The sequence below is a fragment of the Arvicanthis niloticus genome, chromosome 23, assembly GCF_011762505.2.
Source record: "Arvicanthis niloticus isolate mArvNil1 chromosome 23, mArvNil1.pat.X, whole genome shotgun sequence".
Taxonomy (NCBI): Eukaryota; Metazoa; Chordata; class Mammalia; order Rodentia; family Muridae; genus Arvicanthis; species Arvicanthis niloticus.
In genome coordinates this window covers 37,002,129-37,024,427 of record NC_133430.1, presented here as the reverse complement: position 1 = coordinate 37,024,427, position 22,299 = coordinate 37,002,129, and the positions used below count along the sequence as shown (strand labels likewise).

General features: G+C 45.7%; 1 protein-coding gene across 3 annotated transcripts in view; it reads right to left on the bottom strand.

Annotated features, from left to right (window-relative positions):
* Positions 1-358: 358 nt before the first annotated feature.
* Positions 359-22,299, bottom strand: part of Zfyve26 (zinc finger FYVE-type containing 26) — a 63,687-nt gene continuing 41,746 nt past the window's right edge. For all 3 annotated transcript variants that reach the window (XM_076921852.1, XM_076921854.1, XM_076921853.1), the window contains exons 29-42: positions 21,959-22,095; positions 19,706-19,737; positions 18,742-18,878; positions 17,969-18,189; positions 14,876-15,023; positions 14,439-14,648; positions 12,671-12,889; positions 9,307-9,504; positions 8,159-8,358; positions 7,168-7,309; positions 6,433-6,492; positions 5,334-5,516; positions 4,775-4,819; positions 359-2,251 (exon numbers count right to left, since the gene is read on the bottom strand). In XM_076921852.1, the coding sequence (XP_076777967.1) occupies positions 2,048-2,251; positions 4,775-4,819; positions 5,334-5,516; positions 6,433-6,492; positions 7,168-7,309; positions 8,159-8,358; positions 9,307-9,504; positions 12,671-12,889; positions 14,439-14,648; positions 14,876-15,023; positions 17,969-18,189; positions 18,742-18,878; positions 19,706-19,737; positions 21,959-22,095 (2,136 nt within the window). In that variant the 3' untranslated portion in view covers positions 359-2,047. The remainder of the gene's footprint in view (positions 2,252-4,774; positions 4,820-5,333; positions 5,517-6,432; positions 6,493-7,167; positions 7,310-8,158; positions 8,359-9,306; positions 9,505-12,670; positions 12,890-14,438; positions 14,649-14,875; positions 15,024-17,968; positions 18,190-18,741; positions 18,879-19,705; positions 19,738-21,958; positions 22,096-22,299) is intronic.

Sequence of the window (22,299 nt, the reverse complement as noted above, 5' to 3'; positions counted from 1 at the left end):
TCTTCTGACCTCCACAGGCATGTGTGTGGTACACACACATACACACACACACATACACACACATACGCACGCACGCACACACACACATGTGCAGGTTCTCATACAAAATTTTAAAAAAGTTTATATAAATAAAGCCATGGGGCTAGAGAGATAGCTCAGAGGCTAAGAGCACTGGCTGCTCCTCCAGAGGATCCAGGTTCAATTCCCAGCACCCACATGGGAACTCACAACTCCCATGAGTCTTTAACTCTAGTTCCAGAAGACCTGAAACCCTCACAGAGACATACATATAGGCAAAACATGAATGTGCATAATAATAAATAATAAAAATTTAAGAAAAGCGGATGAAACCAAGAACTAGGTGGGATAGACAGTTTATTGTTGCTTGGTTGTAGTAGGACACACAATTCAACATGTACAATTGTTTTGATGTTATTGTTGCTTTTCAAGAGACCACAGTATGATGTCTTAGGTCTGTATTCTTTTCTCTGTTAGCCTGGTCAATGGTCCACCTATTTTACAATTCAAGTTAGAAGAAAGTCAGGGAAATCTGGTTGTGACATCCTAAATCGAGGGCTGCAAGACTTACAACCCAGTTGTGTAAAGTGCTTATGTTCAGTGCAAACACAGACAGCCTTGAGTGTAAGCAGAGCCCAGGCACTGGGGGATCCTGGGAGCTGTGGTGTGTTCTATGCATCAGGAAGGAAAGGCCACTGTCACACCTCACCCTTAAGGGAGCTAGGATTCAGCTTCAGCCTATCTGACAGATGTCCATTTAACAACTGTTAATTAAGAAAGACTTGGTTCAGAAGGAATGAACAGGGTTTCTAAGCACCAGACACCGACTTCAGTTTCCAGTTCCTGTTGCTCTGGCTGGTGGGAGACTTGGGGCTACAGGCCTTTCTTTAGGGCTCTCGTTTGCAAATCAGTTACCAAATTACAGACCTTTCTTTAGAGCACCAACTCACCTCAGCTGAAGAGCACATTAAACCCTTCATCTAGTTCCCCACCATGATGAGAATTACTTGTTATCCCCTCGTTCTGATTTGTTTGTAGACACAACTGTGAAGTAAGCCCCATTCCCTCAGTGTACTGCTGCCTGAATGAGCTAGGTCTTTGCATATCCAACCCATGGCCCCGAGGAGACCGAACGGGAGCACAGGGGGTTGGAGAAATGGTTTCTTAACTAATTCAAGAGGTACAAATGAGAATGGAATGCAAACAGGTAGAGTCTAGCATTCATTTAGCCCCAGGATCCTGGCTACCATTTCTCTCCCCAGCCTCTGAAAGAAAAAGCCATTGTGTCCTTACCCATCAACCCTGCAGCAGGGATACTGACAAGAGCCAGTTTTGTGCTCAGAGAGGTCTGCCTCTTCCTCCCCTCTGGCCTCAGCCTCCCAGATCTGACCATTTATACCACCGTCAGAGCTTTCAGATGCCTGCACTTGCAAACCTTGTGCTTGTGAGAGGTGTGGTGTGGAAAGCGGTCATAGTCCACAGCCACACTCCTAACCTTCTCTCTGAATTTAGGGGAGAAGCAACCTTTTTGGCATTGCTCTGTAATTCTGTTGACCCCTCCTGTTAGAAGGAGCTGTTAAAGCATGTCTATTTGCATAGAGGGGGAACAGTGGAGAACAGGCCGACCTAGGACAAGAACCAAACACACCGAAGGTCTTCAAACCAGCAGAAAGTAGGAAGTAAAGTGCCTCTCTTCAAGAGGAGTCTCATTTGTTCAGAAAATGCTTGGGCGTAAACATGAGTGCACAGGAGCATGCACACGGGTGTGCACACATGCACACACACAGTCACTCTGAGGTAGAAAGAAGTGGCTATCTCCAGACAAACACAGAGTCTTCAATTTACATGGCACTTGTGTGAAAGGACCTACTCTTGCCAACTCAGGCAAGCATAGTCTAACCTGCTCACTCCAACCTGGGTCAGGAGCAGAAGTCCCACTCCACAGGAAAATGGAGATGGAGGGCGTTGTGCAGCAGTGTTCCTGTTGCCATGTTCCCAGGATATGGTTTCCAGGTTCTGCAGTGCAGGGTCACTTCCTGGAGCCTGAGCCATGGGCACCACGGGAATGGCTTGTCAGAAGCCACTGAGCACAGATGTCTTGCACTACAGAATCCCCACTGCTTTTGGCAGCCTGCTGCACCTGCTGGACGAGGGCGGCGGCCTGCGAGTGTTCTTGCTTCACGGCAATCAGGTAGGCAGAACGCAGCTTGCAACATGTCAGATAGGCCCGGACCTAGGGATTGGGGGAGGAGACATTTGAAAAGAAATGGCCGCCAAGGAAAATCAGAGAGCACAGACAGCATCAGAAAACACAGGCAGATGAACGGTACATCTCGCCTTTTATTGTTCCACAGCAACTTGAAGTATTCTAGGCACCAGGCTATTGCATGGCCCTATGTGCTAATGGAAAGAGCTATCACAGATGAGAGTTAGAAACTAAGGCAGGCAGAATCTGGCCTCTGTCTATTCTTCCAACTTCTTTTTAGAATCAGAACTAGTATTGCCAGTGTCCACAGACTGTGATTTTATAGTTGTTCGGTGATTAGGTAATATTCTTGACTAGACTATAGGTCTGAGAGCAGGAATAGTGTTTGCCTTTTATGCCCCTTGTTTTCTTGGTGCCTAGCTGGTAGTCAGTGTTCAGTTAATGAGGCTTACAAAGGTGACTGAATGGATGCATAAATGGTCATACCTTCCTTCCTTTTGCAAAGGGTTTACAGATTCCCTTTCTCTATTTATCTGTTTTGAACATGCTGAATTAAAACCAAAACCAAAACCCAAACCAAAACCCAAACCCAAACCCAAACCGAAACCGAAACCGAAACCGAAACCGAAACCCAAACCCAAACCCAAACCCAAACCCAAACCCAAAACCGCCTTCAGGTGGGCAGTACTGGGGATTACACCTGAGCCCCATGCATGCTGGGCAAGCATGCTACCACTGAACAGCGTCACATCCCCAAATCTGAATTTAAAGCCCATTGTCAGATAACATGGGGAGAAAAATAGACACCCACAGTTACAGGTCTAGTTAAGATCTCACCCCAGTGAGACTTACTCGGATGGGCTGCTCTTGTTTGGATCTAAGGCAGCTCAGCGTGGGGGACAATGTCTCAAGAACCCTTTTCTTCTTGGCTCAGGTTTCACTGGCACCTTCTGGTTAGCCATCACTCTGGGCCGAGCAGTAGCAAGGCCTCCACAAGCTGTGTCTGAGCTCCCACTAGCAGCTTACTTTTTTTTTGCTGTAACAGACTTTTTTCTTCATGTAACATACACTATCTTTTTTGGGGGTGGCTGAGTCTTACTCACCAAGGTCTCTTTGGCTTGATTACATAGAGTTTCCTACCACATCTGGTGTGCTGTGAACTCACTGAAGCAACTGGATATATGTATATGCTCGGCTACCCTAGGGAGTGAGCCCTAATTTAGGCTTCTAGCTCCAGTTAATCCTACCTGTATGAAATACCACAAGCTGACAGGCAAAATTCAAGAAGGGAATGAATGATATTGCTAGAATATAATGATGATGATGATGAATGGATCAACCAGCCTTTGGTAAGACTTATATCCCAAAGTTCTGAAAGCACCTTAGATAAGCTGATGAGAAAAACAACTGAAAAGTAGTAACAACTGTCTAGCTTGACTCTTAGGTTCTCATTCAGACTCTTCAAAAGTAAGTGTCATTTTTAGAAAGTGAGAATTTCATCCTTCCTGAGGACCTAATTAGGATGTTGCAAAAGCACTGAGGAAATGTTTAGAACATGTTCTGAAGACCAAGCCTGAAAAAGATGGCCGGCAGGTTCCTCTGGGGACTGAGGACACTGCAGTGGGAGCAGTTCTGCATTGTGTAAGATGCCATTATTTGACATGAGGCATTTCATCATGAGGGACTTAGCTGCTGGGAAATTTGTCTCCTGATGGCCAGCAGCTGGTCTGGCTTTGCTTCTGTGGGACTCTCCTGGCCTGGAGGCCTTACTGAAGATGGTAGGGCGATTGATCCCATGATTAGCCACAACCAGTGACATTTTTATCCTGGCTGGCACTCATCACAGAGGCAATGCAAGACAAAAAGGTTCGGTCATGTCCCAAACAGGGAGGAGTTCATGGGCCCCAGAGGAGCACTGTCCTCCAAAGGGCTGAGCGGATGCCTCCGTTTCTATGTGAAATACCCCTCATATGTTGGAACAATTGGTCTGCAGCTGGTGGCAGTGTTTTGGAAGGTGGCGCATTTGCTGGAGGAAGTGGTCACTTGGGGTGGTTCTCTTGGTGCATCTAACTCTGGATGCAGTGTCACCAGTCAGTCACCTCCTCCTGCCACTGCCTCTTCTTCCCGGCTACAATGGAACATATCCCTCAACTGTATGTCAGAATACATCTTTCCTTCCTTAAATTGCTTCTTGTCAAGTATTTGTCACAGCCGTGAGGACAGTAGCTGATATAGTGGGACTTTCCTTTCTGAACTCTTGTCTTCCAGAATAAGGAAATACCTGCCTACCCTAGGAACCTCATACCTGGAGATGGAAATCAAGCAGGTGTCCCTACCTTGCCTATCTGGTGAGAGACCTCAGAATAACATGGAGAGTTAAACAGTCTTCAGGGATAAAGAATTGGGAAGGCAAAGGTTTGGGAGGGCAATGTTCATCTGCCCCTGTCTAGTCCCTCTGGGGCTTTAAAACCACGGTCGAGGCCCTGGCTAACAAAGAAAATTGAACTACAAAACTGCACGGTTTGGGGGGAGGGAAGGGCATCTGCTCACCTTGTTGTCATCGCTGTGGATGGCCTGGATCAGTCCCTCCAACTCCTGCATACAACAGAGACAGAGCAGCCATGAGAGGGAAGAACTTCAATCCACACTGAGCCCAGCTGTTGTGACTTGAGGTAGGGACACCTGCTTTATTCTTCTAACTCAATTCCCATTACAAGAGTAACAAATTAAAGCTAATGATACCACTATGCTTCAAAACTGGACTAGAAGGGATATCTCCAAAGTGGCCCATGCTGAGTGTTCACGAATGGATGAGGCTCTGTTTATCCCACAGGCATGTTTTGGAGTCAGTATGCTACAAGGGCCCATTCTGATTTCTGTCTCATCAGAACACGGACATTTCCAGATACACACAGTATTAGGTGAGAGGATGCTGAGGGACATCTTCTCGATACAGAAGTCACAGTCATGAACTATACAGGGAGAGGGCTGGTAAGAGGGAGGCCATGATTGCAGTCAGAAAGAGAAATGGGTCTTGTAGTGAGGAGGAGGAGGGTGCAGATGATACAGAAGCAGGCAGAGGACCCCAGAGACCCAGGGGGGAGCGCACCTGGGGTGGAATTCTCTTGAAGGCTTCCAGGCAGTTGAGGAGGATGGTGTCACCGTCGCTTTTGGCTGCCATGCCTGACTCACTGACACACTTGAGCAGCTGTCGAATCTCACCATATTTTTCCCTCTCAACCAGCTGCCTGGCAGCTCTGCAGTAGGTCGCAGCAGCATCCAGCTGGAAGTCCTAGGAGAGAATGAAGGATGGACTTGGGTCATCAGGGGACGCCCACTATGGGAAGTGATGGACTTAGGTCAGCAGGAGATGCCCACCGTGGGAAGTGATGGACTTAGGTCAGCAGGAGATGTCCACTGTGGGAAGCGATGGACTTAGGAGACTAGGGGATGCTCACTGTGGGAAGCGACTGCAGTTGCAACAGGACCACAAAGATACAGGAGAGCAAGAGAGGTTCTCTTTGGAGTCAGGCAAACATTTATGAAGTGATTACAAAAACTGCCTCCTCAGTGTATGGAATTGTGTGTACTATGAGCTTCCAGTTCTTTTCTTTTTCTTTTCTTCAGGACAGGGTCAGGGCTGGTCTTGAATGCCTGATTTGACTGCCTTTACTTCCCAAACACTGAGATTCCAGGGTGTGCCACCATGCCTGGCTCCATGGACTTGCAAAAGACATCCTTCTTAATTCCTAAGACAAATTCTCTCTCCCGATTTCACCTTTCTCTGGGATACAGTGTTTGTCTGTTATGAGCTGCCTAAGTGTTGGAACAGATTATCAAAAGACTCACTTGCTGAAACTTGCCAGAAAAATACACTAAACCTAGTCTAGGTTAGCCCTTATGCCACAGGCCTCTGGCTCTTCCTTCCAGACATGTTCTCCTGAGAAGATGAGTGAACTTCTGCAGTAAACCAGTTCTGTAGAGCTGTCTTACGTGTGCTCCTTGATACGTTTTGAGAGGCTAAGGTTGGCTTGTGGCTAAGTGACAGAGAGCCTGGCACTTGACCCAGTTCTGTAACACATCTGATTTCACCTCTAATGTACATGTAAACCTGCTCTTCTTGGGATAAGAATTTCTTTTTAAAAAAATAGCACTTCACAGAAATGTCAGGTGTGGGTTCTCTTGGCATACTGTTGAATATATCATACCTGCAGAACACGGAATGCAATTCCAAAACCATCTTCTACATTTTTCCCTCCCAGCATAACCTGGATGGAGAGGGACATATGCTTAAAGGAGTCATAATTATTCAAATAGCTTCTCAATAAAAAACAAAACAGGGAAGCCGGGCGGTGGTGGCGCACGCCTTTAATCCCAGCACTTGGGAGGCAGAGGCAGGCAGATTTCTGAGTTCGAGGCCAGCCTGGTCTACAGAGTGAGCTCCAGGACAGCCAGGACTACACAGAGAAACCCTGTCTCGAACCGCCCCCCCCCCCAAACAAAACAAAACAAAACAAAACAAAAAAACCAAAACAGGGTCCTTATCACCACCACCACCACCACCACCACCACCACCATCATCATGTTTTTGTGGAGACAGGGGTTTCCTCCACAGTCCTAGCTGGGTTAGAACTCATTATGTAGAACAGGCTGGCCTTGAACCTGCAGCAATTCTCCTAGCTCTGCCTCCCTGGTGCTGGGATTACAGATATGAGTGAACACACCCAGTACATATATTTAATTATTAAATATATGTCGAGACTTTACTAAGCATCCATGTACCAGAGATACAAGTGACCAAACTTGACTTTCCCTCCAGCCAAGGCTCACATTCCAGTGTGGAGGATGCCATCAAAGAAACAGCTGACATAATCATAATTACAACCGGACTGAGCATTCTGAAAGATGTGAGCAGTCTGCCAGAGGGGAGACGCTGTGCGTACCTTGCAGGCAACTTCCATTTTCATGTGGTTGTTTCCAAAGAGTGTTGGTAGGGGCAGGGTGGGGATCTGGGAGGTCCCAGCACTTTCACAGCGATGGAGGAATCTGGTCACTTCCATCTGTAGCTGCAGTGTATTCATATGCCTGTGGGGACAGGGCAGACAGGGTCCAGCCTCATGAGGCTCTCAGGAGAGGGGTGTCTGCAGCTGGGTGATTGGTTCAAGACAGCAATGTAAAGACCAAAGAAATGACATGAAGTCAAGGGGCTTGAAATACCTTACAAATAGCTACAGTTCCACAAAAATGAAGGACCTAGGGTTACCCACAGACACACCATAGTTAGGGAGCACTGCGGAGCTGGATAAAGTCCCAGTACTGGGTCAACAAATATTTACTGAGTACCTATGTGGCAGGTACCAGAGTGAGGATGGAGGCCTGAGCCTTGACCTCACAGCTCATACTAGAAGACAAAAGGACAGGAAGCTGATAGAAGAGCCTTAGTGACTGAGTCTAAAAAGACAACAATTAGAGTGGTGGAATATTTCTTATTCAGGTTTTTTTTTTTTTTTTTTTTTTTTTTTTTTTTTGAGACTACATCTAGCTACATTGCTTAGGCTCACCTCAAATTCATAATCCTTCTGCTTCAGCATGTACTACCATGCCTGGCTAAGCATTTACTTCAGATAATATGTTCTAAATAGGGTTGACAAGCATAAAAGAAGACAGCACTTGGGCTGAGGACCCTGGAGGCCAGGTTGGCCAGTGGCTGACGTGTACCAAGGGGAAAAGAGGAGCAGGGAGACACTGCACGGGACCTGTCTTTGCTCATTGTACAGAATGTGGGGTTCAGTCTGGCTGTAACATGTGCTCCTAATTCCCTCGCTACAGCACCTCAGTAGCTTTCCAGGTTGTAGCAGACACTGCCATCCAGGGCTGATGCCTCTTCAGCCCCAGCTTCCCTCCAGCACTGACCATCTGAGGGCAATGCAATACCTGGACACATCAGCCGCAGTCATCTTCTTCCGGAAGAAGGTGGTTTTCTTCCTTCCGGAGCTGCGGGACGTTTCTTGGAGGTAGATCTTCAAGTGGTCCTTGGCCTTAAGCAACCATGACAGCTTCTCTCCCAGCTCTGTGTACGACTTTGCTTTGTGACTGAAGAACCGAATACAGGTCATGGCAGCCCGGACTTGGTCCTAGGAGCAGAAAAATGAATGTTTGGGTTAGGAGAGATCAGAGATGTTGGAAGGTGTTGTCATGAGAATTCACGGCAGACCTTCACGTTCTGGTCCTATGGTCTCCATCCTGGATCTTCTCTTCTTCCTTGATAAGCTCCGGTGCCTTCCTTATCACCAGCTGAGCTGGCATTTTACGTTGCTAATTACATGGTCCCAGAGACCCTACAGTGGACTTCTGGCCAAGCTTTTGGCTTGGATGTTATCTCACCCTGTAGAGTTCTAAAGGAAGATCCTTCTGATTCTCCATTGAGAATGGATTCCGTCTTAATTTGGCAACAGATGATGTAATTTCTTTGAGATTACAGTACTGAGAAATGTCAGACAGTTAGGGGAAACCTGGCCTTTCTACTTGCATACACTTTCTTCTAAAGACTCCAGCTTTCTGGAACATCATTTCTTATGGATTCTATATCTTTTTTAAAAACCTTTGTAATAGTACTTGAATTATTCTTTTAATTAGTTTTATTTTATTTTTTGTGTGTGAGTATTTTGATTGCATGTATGTCTTGTACCACATGTGTGTCTGGTGCCTATGGAGGTCAGAAGAGAGCACTGGATCTCCTAGGACTGGAATTACAGATGGTTATGAGTCACCATGTAGGTGCTGTGAATTGAACCTGGATCCTCTAGAAGAGCAAGCAGTTCTCTTAACTGCTGAACCATCTGTCCAGCCCCACATTTTTTGAATTCTGAAGAATGTTATTATGGACAAGATTAAAGTTTGGCTCTAAATATAGGATGAAAGTCTAAATATTTAATGATGTTAGAGAGCCTGGTGGATTTGCTTTAGGGTCCAATACCAAGGTCAGGGATCAAATGACTGCCCAGTTCTGTCATCTTGCACAGCCTCTCCTGCATGACAGAGCACCAGTGATAGGAGAGGAAGGGAGGTTGAGGTGTTATTACCTTCATAAACTGCTGCAGCTCGTACAGGATGTGGTAGTAGTTCTTCTTCTGAAGATGTTGGCAGGCAGCGATCAGGTAGGTTCCCCAGCTCTCCAAGGTTGGATCGATGGATTCCAGTAAGTTTTCCAAAGTGTGTAGCTTCCCACTTTTATAGCTTGGCTGGAAAATGCCTTCTATGAAGACTTCTGGAGGACTTTCCTGGAGCAGGGTAGGGTAAGAAGTCAGAAGTGTGAGAGCTGGTTCTGGCAGACTCTAAGATTTGCTTTGAGCTTCCCTGTCTTCCTTGAGCACTCCCATCCTTTGTGTCCAGGTTCCTCTGAGAACACACTCTACAGATGGTCCGCTCTGCCCCTTCCTTGACGGCTCTCTACGCTCACGGGCCCTTCTTCCTCTCCCAGGGTTTTCTCTCAGATCCCCCTAACATCACTTTTGCCCCAAATGCTATAGACACTGCAGCTAGCTACCAAGGAGCTCTACACTGTTAATTCTATCAGAGTCGGTTCTTTGTGGTGTTGGGGACCAACCAAGCACCTCTCACATGCTAGAAGACTGGTTTGCCATCCCCAACAGGACCATTGGCTTTTGACAGATGATGACTTCCTTCTTCTTGAACACCTTTTAAGTTTAAATTTTTCACTTTTATTTGAGGAAAAAATTTTTTTTATTTTGCTTCCAGGATACTAGGAACCATCCTCTCAAGATTTTCTTTCAATATCTCTGGCCACTGAGTTCCTTAGCTGGTTCCTCTCATCCTTGTCGAACTCTTCTTCCATCTCGACTTCACTTTTTATCCAGTCCCATGGCTTTCCATACTGTGCTAATGTGTTCACATCTCTATCTCCAGCCTGCTCACCCTCCTAGACCTCCAAATCTGCATCTCCCATGAAACCCAGCTACCTTTTAACATGTCTGAGTGCAAGCTCCTTCCACACTCTCCTCTTTCCCAGACACAATTCCATTCTGCTAGTAGCTTGGGTCAAAAGCCTCAGGACCATTTTCCTCCTCAAACTCTGCTATTGAGTTTTTAGCACGGTCTACCATCAGAACACACTCAGAAGCTGCCCACGCACACTTACGCAATGACCCTCACTACTATCCCCTCACCTGGATTACTGAAGTAGCCGTCTCCATGACCTCCTACCGCCCACTCCTGTCTCATCCATATAAAGCCAATGAATCAATTTTGTTGGCACATGAGTCAGATGAAGTTACTCTTCCGCCTACCAGCTTCCAGTAATTTGTTACTCACTCACTAGAAAGCCCAGGTTCTCCCAATGTCTTCATATACTGCATGATTTAGCTATTGTCTTCCTAATTGTATCTGCTACTAGCCTGCCCCATCTTTCCTGGCTTTAGCCACCCTGATCTTTATACTTGTTGCTTCCTCTGCCTGGACTGCAATCCCTCCAGCTTTCTTGTCTTTCAGTCCTTCATTCAGAGGCCACCTTCTCTGGGTGTCCCATCTAATATTGCATAAACCTGATCTTCTACCCCCTTCTTCTCTTCCCTTCCTTCAACCTCTCCTGCCTCTTTCTCCTTTCATGCTCTTCTCCTCTTCCTCTCTACAGAGCCCCGGCTGTCCTGGAACTTGAAATATAGATCAGGCTGGCCTTGAACTCACAGAAATAGGACTGACTCTGCCTCTCTAGTGTGTGCTGCTGGTCTAGGAATGTTTAACTCTTGTTTAGCCCAAAAGGATGAATGGAATTTCTCCAAGAAAACAAGGAGGGCCAGGGCATTCTAGATAGATGGAACAGTGCATGAATAAAGTGCATTAATAAAGACAATAATGTTAACATTTTGGTGAGTCTGGCCTAAGGATTATCAATAGCACTTGTGGTGAAAAAAAATCAGAAATATGGAGACAGACCTTAAGGTCCAGCTGCATGCTAAGGAGTTGCCCTTCATCCTAATGATTCATGAAGGCCCTCTGGGGAGAGGAATAGCATGAGGGTGTCATGTTTAGGATGCTAACACTGAGGACAGGGATACATAGAAATAGAAACCCTGCACATGATAGGAGCTCAAGTTTCATTTTTCATTTTTCAGTGCATTTTTCCTGTATCCTTACTTGCTTGAGGATAAAGGCAAGGCTCTTAAGAAAGGCAAGGGTAGCTGATGACAGGAGACAACAGAAGGCTTCCTGCCTGGCTCTGTCAACCCCAGAGTAAGGCAGTGCTGTTGTCAGCTTCTATCTGGATAAGAAGATAAGCCGCTTACCTCTGGCTGCACTTATCCAAGGCAGCAGGCCCTGATGATTTACACTAACAGAAACACCTTTACTTCTCAACTCATGTGGAGATGAAGGAAAAGGGGAAATTAAATTCCAAATAACACGACTCATTCTGTATGACTCTTAAGTCATGCTCAGCAGCTAAGACTAGCAGCTAGGCAACGGTCTCGCTTTCACTATCCTAGAAGGGTCTAATTACCAGGATGCTGGATTCTCTTGGAGTCATCTACAAGATATACCTATTTACAAACTATTGTTGGCTGCTGATCTGATTTAGTGTGGCTGAATAATAATGTTTAGTTTTCTGTGAGATTTGGTAAATATCAGTTGCTGTGTCAGGAAGTGACCATGGAATGTTGAGAGATAAAAAGAAGTGCAGGCCTAGGAGAGAGCTCAGAGGGTAAAAGCTCTTGCTACGCAACCTGATGACTTGAGCCTGGTCCTGGAACCTATGTAATATGCAGGAGCATGTATCTGTAAGCTCAGGAAGCCTACAGTGAGATGGGAGGCGGAAACAGGAGAGAGCGTAGCCTAGAGGATGCAGAAGGGCCTTAGAGACAGGAGCCCCCTCCTCAAAGGCGGAAGGTGAGAAGTAACTACTGGAATTTATTTACCACATGCACCAGGGCCCCTGTGTACAGACTTTCTCTCTCTCCCTCCCTCCTGCCCCTTTCTCTCTCATTCCCTCCCGATAAGTAAACAGAAGAGTGACGGCTAAGGAAGTAATGGTGTTCTCAGTGCTCTTGCCTCCAGTGGGAGGTGCCAGGGGAGAGAGAAACAAGGAGAGGGCATGCCACTTTCTTGTGTACACACACACATGTGGGGTGCTCATCTCTGTAACAATGTGCCTGATGCCACACAAGGCTCCCACTGAGCACCTCTGTCCAGAGGCTGGGCTGATTCTCTGACTGTGCTCTATGCTTTGGGAGAAGAGATGAACTTGCTATTGCTGGTGAGGAGGGATACTTAGTTCTTAAGTTAAGACTTGCAGTCTTCGTTGGATGACTGTGTAGACAAAGCCTTTCATTTTGACCTGACTCTGCCGGAAATGATCTCACAGTGGGACACTGAGTTCCATCTATGGAGGCGATGGGGCAGCCACTGCCCTTGGACCATGTCCTAGTGTCTTACCTTGTTGAGCAGGTGCAGCAGGGCTTCCCGAAGGCAGTTATGCCTCATGTAGAAGCTGATGATGGCCAGGTTGGTGCTGTAGCTGTGCAAGTAGAAGAGACATTCTTGGTAGTAGGTGTTGTTCATGATCTTGCCATCAGGAATGGCCTCCAGGAAGAGACTCTGGGTTCGAAGGGTGGCTTCCAATTCCCTCAAAGTGGCAAAGTAATCATCGTCTTGCTGGCAGGAAAAAGAGAAAGTGAGAAACCCCCAGGTGTGGTGTATTGTATTGTAATTGTAATGCAATACACAGAAGCCAGGACTCTGGAGGCAAAGGCAGGCAGATCTATGAGTTCAAGGTCAGCCTGGTCTACACAGCAAGTTCCAAGACAGCAAGGGCTACACAGAGTTTTCACAGCCACTAGAAGCATGGCTGCCTGAGGGAACATTTAACGATGTGGAAAAAGACTACGGTTTTAGAGTAGAAAAGCAGGTAGGATGCAAAAGCCTCTCCTGGAGGAGAGGTCCATTTAACACGGTAAACATGGTGTTTGTTTATTGAGACAGTCTTCCTGGGCTACTCATTTGACTTTGGATTGCAGTGTTTAAGAAGTTGTTCTCCCTCCTCCAAGTCCTCCCAGCTTCCAAGTAACTGGGACTGTAGGCCTGGGTTTGATGGTGTACACGAGCTTGAGACATGAGGATCAGGAGTTCAAGGCTGTTCTGGATTAAACGAAATGAAACCAGGGGCTGGGAAATGGCTCCATTCGTTGTCCAAGTGCTTGCTGTGCAAGTCTGTGGACCGCAGCAGCACCTGTGTAAGAGTTGGTGTTCTGGCGTGTATCTGTAACCCAGTGTTTGGGTAGGCAGAGTCTAGCGGGGTGGGGGCTAACTGGAGAATCGACTAGAAATGGTGAGCTCTAGGTTCAGTGATACATCCTGCTTTCAAAGAAAAACGAAGTAGGGTGTAGTAGGGAGGTTCAGCCAGTGAGGGTGCCAGAAACCAGCCTGACCTCTGCATTTCATCCTGGAGGGAGGACAGAACTGACTCCTGCAAATTGTCCTCTGATCTCCAAGAGTGAGTGAGTGTGTATGTATGTGTGTGTGTGTGATACACAGACATACACTCAAAACAAATGTAAAAACAAAGTGGAGAGTGAGAGAAGACAGCCAACAATGACCTCTGACCTCCAAACATGCATGGGTGAATACACACGGCCACATACAAATACACTGCATTATACTCTGTACAAAATGAAAAAACAAAGACACTCCAAATGGAATATTAAAACTCGGTAATCTGGTTACGTGATTTTAACTATACATACATACATATATATCTTTCTTTTATAGTTTATTTTAAAAACCTGACTTTGTAACTGGGTGGTAGTGGTACATGCCTTTAATCCCAGCACCTGGGAGGCAGAGGCAGGTGGATTTCTGAGGTCAATGCTAGCCTGGTCTACAGTGTGAGTTATAGGACAGGCAAGGCTACACAGAGAAACCCTGTCTTGAAAATCAAAAACAGAAACAAACCCCCAAAAAACCAACCAACCAACCAACCAACCCCCCTAAAACAAAACAACCCTCTCTCCAACTTTGTGTTACTTCTCTAACTATACAGTCACTTATCTAACCACATGTAATAGAAACAGACAGACAGACAGATATCAGATGAGGAGCCTCTGAGCCCAAATGCACTATTAATTGGATTAAGCTAATCCTCTCCCTGGACCCTTACTGTCCCTAGCCTCTTATGAATGGGGCCCACTGCCTGCTTTGCTCGTACCAAGGAAACGAGGGGTCTCACTGTGGACTCCAGGTACTCGACCACATCCTGGACTAGCCTTGAGCCTTGACTCAATTGGTTCAGGTCCAAAGGAGGCTTCAGGCACCGACTGAACTTCTCTCTTGCAGCAGTGAGGTTCCCAGCTTTGAGGCAGGCCATGCCCCAGGCATGCCATGCTCCTGTGGAATCAAGCCCAGTCTTTGTAGAGACCTGGAGGTAAAAATGAGAGGTGTCTACATTCAGATCTGAGAGTCTTCCCAAGCCCTGTTCTGTTCCTTTCCCTGCCCATCTGCCCACCTGCAAGTGCTGTAACTCTCAACCTGGCAGGCTAGTTGTACCCTGTATGTGTTCATAATGAGGGCAACGGAGAGATGGTAAGACCTGTCTCAAAGCCACTCATGACAGCAGGGTATAAGGAAGCTTCATCTTTGTCTCACCTCAACGCCAAGTTGGTAGTACTCAGCTTCCAGGAGCTGGTTCCTCAGCCTGGTTACCGCAGCTGGCTGCAAGATCTGATCCAGAGATGGCATATGGCGGTAGGCAGCAGCAACTAAAATATGCAGGACGTCGACCTTGCTGATGTAGCTACAGGGGGAAAGAGCGGAGGAGGCTGCATTGAGTTCTGGAGTGACTGCTGCCGGAAGGTTTTTTATTTTATTTTATTTCAACGCTGTGTGATCATGGGAACTAAGAGATTAACAGCATAGGTACTCTGAGTGAAGGTTCTAGAGTCAGACTCTTTTAACCCCACCTCTAACTTAGTAGCTCTGAGACCTGCCTCAGCTTACTCATCTGTTAAACATATGTGAAACAGAAAGTTTTAAGGATAAAATGAAATGTGTCAGATTCGAGAGCTGTGCATAGTGCCTGGAACTTTTGTAGTCGTCAGACCAAGTTGGTTTGTTTGACAGGAGCGCGGATGTCTGGGGTTTCTGAGACAAGGCCACTACATTAATGCTGGAGCTCACAAGCTACCCATGTGGTTCCTTGGAACACTGTTTGGCTGCAAGTGAGTACAGAACAGGAATCATTGACTCAGGGGCTGAGAGATCATCAGTTAAGAGCACTAGCTGCTTTTCCAGAGGATCTGGGTTTGGTTCTCAGCACCCACGTGATGGTTCACAACCACCTGTAACTTAAACTCCAGGAGACCTGATACCATCTTCTGGCTTCTGGGGGCACCAGGCATACATGTGGTGCACATATTCAGGCAAATTACTCATATATATATATATATATATATATATATATATATATGTATATATATATGTATATATATACATATATACATATATATATTAACAATATATATTATATGATTAACAATATATTAACATATAATATATAATATATAATATATTAATATATATTATAATACAAAACAATTCTTAAAAAACAAAACAAAACCCACTGACCCATATTCCTGGTCAGTACAGTGGTTTCACCATTACTATGGTAGTACCTACAGGGCACCTTCACTTTTCTGGTCTAGTCTGTGCTAAGAATGGCCTTCTTTATATCCCACCAACAATCTTACTCCTGATACCTGAGGACTGGGAGAACTTTATCAAGACAGAGTCCAGAGGGCCAGACTACTCTGCCTGATGCGGCAAGCTCACACCCATGGTTCCAGAGGTCTGTCTCATAACTACAGAAAAAAAAAAAACAAAACAAAACAAAAAAAAAAAACCCACCCACCCAACCAACCAAAAAACCAAAACAACAAAACCAAAACAAAACAAAAAACCAAACTTGTGGCTCCTGACTTGTCTGCTTAGCAATTTTTTTGACTCCATATCTTTAATGATTTTTAACCTGGTGAAGACAGGGTAGGAGGATGGCATGTAAAATCATATTTGAAGCCATAATATAACTCTCCATTTGGAAAATGAAAACATTTGAACTAGATGTGTTATTTGTTTGTTTTATAATATGTTCGTTTTATCTGTTTATCCATCAGAAGGGGACATAGTTAAAACCAGAATATTCTGGTTTGTATAGCAATATGTAGCAGAGATGAGTCCTTTCCCATGGATAGAATGACATAAAGTCATCATACAATTGTATGTGAAGCAGGTATCTGTGTGTGTGTGTGTGTGTGTGTGTGTGAGAGAGAGAGAGAGAGAGAGAGAGAGAGAGAGAGAGAGAGAGAGAGAGAGAGAGAAAGGGAAAGAGAGAGAGGAATTTGAAAGTGGTGCCACCATCGGGAGGTCCATGGGGTTAAGCAGGCTTGTTTGAGGTTAGAATGTTAAGAGAAGATGGTGCAGGTCTGTGATCTGAGCGAGGTCTGAGGGAGGCATTTATGCTTCAAAGCACATTCTATCCCAGGCTCCCAAAGCTGGTTGGGACTGGTGCTGGAGCACATTTCATGAGTCATGCTTCTGGGTGGGTAAGTAAGGAATTAGGAGTTTTCATTGTCAAGTTAATGGATGGAGTCGAAGCAGGTTGTGCAGGAATCTGCAGAAAGAGAGGCTAACAACCAGTCACGTGCTTCTCATTTCCATAAGATGACTCACAATCCACCATGAGACAGGAGCCCACTGGTGCCCCATTTTTAAAAAGCTATCTATTCATTTATTGTGTGCACATCAGTGCATGAGCACTATGGCATGTGTGTAGACGTGAGAGGACTTGTGGGAGTTGGTTCCCTCCTTCTACCATGTGGGTCCCAGAGACCAATTTTATGCAGTGAGGCTAGGTGACCCCAATTGTTTTTATAGATGCATTTTCCAGATGCCTCAGAGGTCACTGGCAAGACAGGGGAGAAGTTCTGTGAAAAGGAATCACTGGTCACATTTCTTTTAAAAACTAGAGAGTTCCACATATACTAAAGGTACTTCCCTAAATTGTTTTAATGACAAAGATCTAGTTAAGGTCTTTCCTTGCTTTGTGACAGGGTACAACTGGGGAAATTCTATGTGGTAGTTTTATGTCAACTTGACAAAAGCTGAATTAATTTGAGAAGAGGGACTCTCAATTGAGAAAATGCCTCCACAGGATGGGCCCAGGCAAGTTTATAGGCTATTTTCTTGATTAATGATTGATGTGAGTGGGCCTAGCTTACTGGGGAGGTGTTACCCTTGGACAGGTGGTCCTGGATGGTATAAGAAAGAATGAGCAAGCCATGAGGAGCAAGCCAGTAAGCAGCACTCCTCTATGGCCTCTGCTTCAGTTCTTGTCCTGACTTCCTTCTATGATAGATTGTGAAGTGGAACTTTGTGCTGAATAAGTCCCTTCCTCTCAGAATTGCTTTTATTCATGTTGTTTTATCATGGTAATAGAAAGCAAATGAATATACTGTTTTTAAGGACTGTGGAAAAGAAAAGGACACATAGGACATAGGACAAGGACCACCAACTGGATCACTTGTGATCAGTACTTATATCTCATAAACATCAAAATGGGATACAGGTTGGCATGTTTTATCAGACAGGATGGGAAGATGAAAGGAAGGTCACAGTAAAGTCAGAAAAGGAAGCCAGATAAAAACCTGCCACTGTATAAAAGAATAGAGGCTGGTTCTTATGTACCTGTCACAAAGAGCCAAGTCCTGGCTCTGGCCAGCCTTGACGAACATCATTTTGGCACTGAAGAGAAGCTGCTTCATGATGTCTATGAGCAGCCCAGCATCCACCTCTGGGTTGGTGAGGCCCCTGGACAGCCTGCAGCAGTGCTCAATCAGCTGGTGACCACAGGTGATGCTGTCTCGGTGCAGGTTCAGGATGGCAATGCACAGGGAGGCGCTGGGGGCCTGATCGGGGGAGGGAAGGGAGAAAAAGCCAGTGAATTCAGAGACCAGAGCATTGTTTAAATGCAGCTATAGGGCTGGAAACCACTACAAGAGGAAGCTGGACACTCCACAGCAAACCAACAGAATAGCCATGTTTCAGATGCTAAAGGTTCCACTGCTGGAGTTCAGGCTGCTAGGTTTTGTGGGAAACACTGTGGGAAGAGGATAGTATGTCTGTGGTTCCTACTTCTTTTTGTTTGTTTGTTTGTTTTTCAGACACAGTCTCTCTATAGAGCCCTGGCTGTCCAGAAACTTCCTACTGCTTGACAATTTCCACAGGTGGCCTCTTTTTTTTGGCTTTCTGTCCCACAGTTGCAACCATGCTCTTACCATCTTCCTGGTTTCTTTTTGTACAGTTTTGGATATTCCTTACCTTCTCCCTGACCAGTTTACTCCTTTCAGCTCACATATAATTGTATGGCATGCAAGCAAAGACCAGGCTTAGTCAGCAATCTCTATACTGTTAAACATAATAAAGAAATGTATGTGACCACTACAGTTTAATGTTATTACCTGCTCATAGTAGAACTCACTCCGAACCAGCTCATTTTCTTCCTCATTTAGACTCAAGATCCATTCCACCTTGGGTGCTTTGGGGACTCTCACCACAGCTGAATATGGAGGGCTTTCATTTTTAGCACTGTCTGGAACTGAGAAGAGGTTTGTCATTCATGTGCGAGTCACTGGCTGGTTCTGCATTTCTGCAAGCTGGAGTATCACAGGCAGCTACCTGCCTGCTGTCTGAGGGCTCCCAACTTTTTCCTTGGTCTCTTTTCTTTTTTTAAAGAGTTACTTACTTGTGTGTGTGTGTGTGTGTGTGTGTGTCTGTGTGCGCATGCATGTACATGTGCCTGCAGAGGTCAGGAGAGGGCACTGGATCGTCTGGAATTAGGAGTTTGGGCAGTTGCGAATCACTGGGTTTGGGTGCTGGGAACCAACCCCAGGTCTCTGTGAGAGCAGAGCGTGTTCTTGACTGCATTCTCTCCTCTTTCCTTTTGTTTTCTTTAGGAAAGCCCATCAGGTACCTCAAGTCCTTTTCCCCAGGCATAGGTCTAGGATAAATGTCACAGTGTTTGTGACATGACTGTGATGCTTCACACAAGAAACCCTAAAAGACATGGCTCAATCACTGGAAACTAACCTGCTGTGGGAAAGCACTGGCTAAACTGCTGCCAGTGATCACCCGAGGGAAGGAGAGCCCTAAATGAAGGACAGAGGACAATGGAGGAGGGATCTGGGATGGCGGTGGATGGGGTCACCTACTAAAAGTTAAAACCCAAAGTGGTTGGTTGTTGGCCTTCCCAGTGCTAGAAGCTAATGGACCTAGATAACAGTTCTCGAGAAGGATGTCAAGGGGACAGGTTGATAGAAAAGCCATGACTTTCTATTTCTGAGCCAAGTGGACTGAGATGCCACATGGTCATCAGTTGCAGCTGGTGCACTGACAACAGACACAGGGAACAAGAATAGGCCTTACCTTCTGACTGGCATGGGCTCTCCTCTGGTGCACTGGAAAAAAGAGAAGCAAAAGGCCTCAATCACCGCTTCTCTTCTTTGTACTTAGTGAATGAAATTGACATTTGTTCTAGTAGTCACTGATCAATGTGACAGTTTGAGTGACAATGGCCCCATAGGCTCATGGGACTGACACTATTGGGCGGTGTGGCCTTGATGGAGTAGGTGTGGTGTTGTTGGAGGAAGTGTGTCACTGGGAGTAGGCTTTGGGGTTTCAGAAGTTCAAGCCAGGCCTAGTGTGTCACACTGCCTGAGGATCAAAAACCTTCAGCTCCTTCTCCAGCACCATGTCTGCCTGCATGTTGCCATGCTCCCTGCCAGGATGATAATGGACTACACATCTGCAACTGTAAGCCAGCTCCAGTTATAAGAGTTGCTGTGGTCATGGCATCTATTCACAGCAACAAGGCTGTAACCGAGACAATCAGAGAATTAATCGCACATAACTTTTTCTCTTCCTCGCCGGTCATGGCCATCTCCTACCATGCTCTGTCCTTTTTATCTCTTACATATTCATTTAAACGTCCCCATCTTCCTCTGTATCTGAGGAGACCTTATGATTTTTCACTGGCATCTGTAATAACTTTGCCACGATTCTGCAATAACTCTCTTTAACTCTGACCAACTAGCCTCTACTTGTGGCTGTAGCAAGATTTAATAAATTCAAATCTGGTCATATTCTGCTCCTGCTTAAGAATCCCTCAGAAGCTGCTCAGGTTGAAAGTATTCCTCATTTGCAGTTCAGAAGAAAGGCTTCTGAGGTCTGGCATGACTGCTTCGTTAGGCATCTCCTGTCACCCATGACCTGTCTTCAGGGTCCCATTGCTCCATCATCAGCTCTGGTCAAGGGCTAAATTCACAATGTGTATAAGGAACACACTGACCTACTCCAGTCCATGGCACCAGGGAGCAGGTCAAAGTCTTGTGCCAGTAAGTCCTCTGCATTCGGCTGCCTGCTTTAAAAGTCCAGAGTCCACTGATCAGAAGCCTAGCCCGTCATCTACCTACTCTGAGCTCCTCAATGGTTAACATTTTCTCCTCCCTCTGAGAATAATTTTTCTTTTCTGTTTTGTTCTTTTTTTTAGGTCTCTTTTCTACCAAACCCATTCTCTTAGATTCATCTCCAGGGGTCACCTTCAGGAGATTCTCTCAACTCCTGGGCCAGTCTGTGTGTTCTGTCACCACTGCACTCAGCCAGTTACCTTGTGGTGGGTTTATTGGCTGTCTCCCTAGTAAAATGGGGTTCCCTTAGGGTAATTGTTATAGCAGTCACTATTGTAGAGTGACTGCTGGTAAAAGACTCTCCATTAACACTGACTGCTCACTTAATACCACATTGGGTTGGTGTATGGGTAATCCCTGTCCTATACCTGACAAGGAAGTAGTGTGTTAGGGTTTCAGAAACTGTTCAATGTATATGACACGCTTTCATTCCTATGTAGTCCATACTTATGGCAAATGATGACCAAAAATGCTATTGAGTAGAATACAAAATCTAGTTAAGTCTGCTAAATAAAATAAAATCTGAGTCTCTAAAGTAACTTTGCTTTTGCATAGCTGATTTTCCCCAGGTGCCCTAAGAACCTTACACTTCACACTCTCAATGAGAAGCAGTAGCAAAAAAAAAAAAAATTCCAAGTCACCATGACTCACAAAACATCCTCTTCATTCATCTGCCTGGCTAGAGGGAGGGGCCGCTGCTGAGATTTATCTGGAGATTACCCGTGTACAGGAAAGTGTAAGGGCTTGTCTGGGAATAACAGGCCAAGATGACTAGATGACTACCCAGTACAGAGACAGAACAAATGAGCCCACATATTCAGTGGGCATGGACATCTCGTTCCAAGTCCAGTCGGAGCCACATGAACCACAAGGGGACAAGTAACAGGAAAGGTGACAAGATGAGATGGTGACCTCACTGCTTGGAAGGGCTGAGGACCAAAATGTCTCGATTTCAGAAAAAAACACAGCCTGTGAGAACTCTGAACATTCCCTCTTTGTCCCCACTTCCTACCTTCAAAGTGTCTCTGACAAAGTCACTCAATCTATAAGCATCTCACAACGTTGTTAATGACACTGCAGTGTTTGTGCCAAATCAAACACCTCTGTGGTGTAATACAGTGTAATCCTGCACAGTGGGAGTGCTAGCACAGTAAGGGCCCTGTGGAGGTGACAGTGGTCCATGACTGTATTAGACTTGCTGCAGGACACTCACTCTTTGTTGTAGTAACTGTAGCACTGGTCACACACGCGTGTAGGGTTTTCTCTGCAGCCATCCACCACCATTTGCTTAGTGGAGCAGGAACCACACACTAGCCGCCCACAGCGGCGACAGTGATGACGTCTGTTGAACTGAAGAAAGCCATTGGGACAGAAGGGATGGCGAGAGATGAAAGTGAGACTGTCACCCATATGTTCATACTTTTTTCTCATCAACTATGGCTTATTAAGAATACCAGGCACTTGGGTTTTTACTGAACATGATTACACTAGCCCTTGTCCCCAGAAAGGTCATATTTAGGGGAATGGGTTTTTAGCTTAGTGCATAAGGCCCTG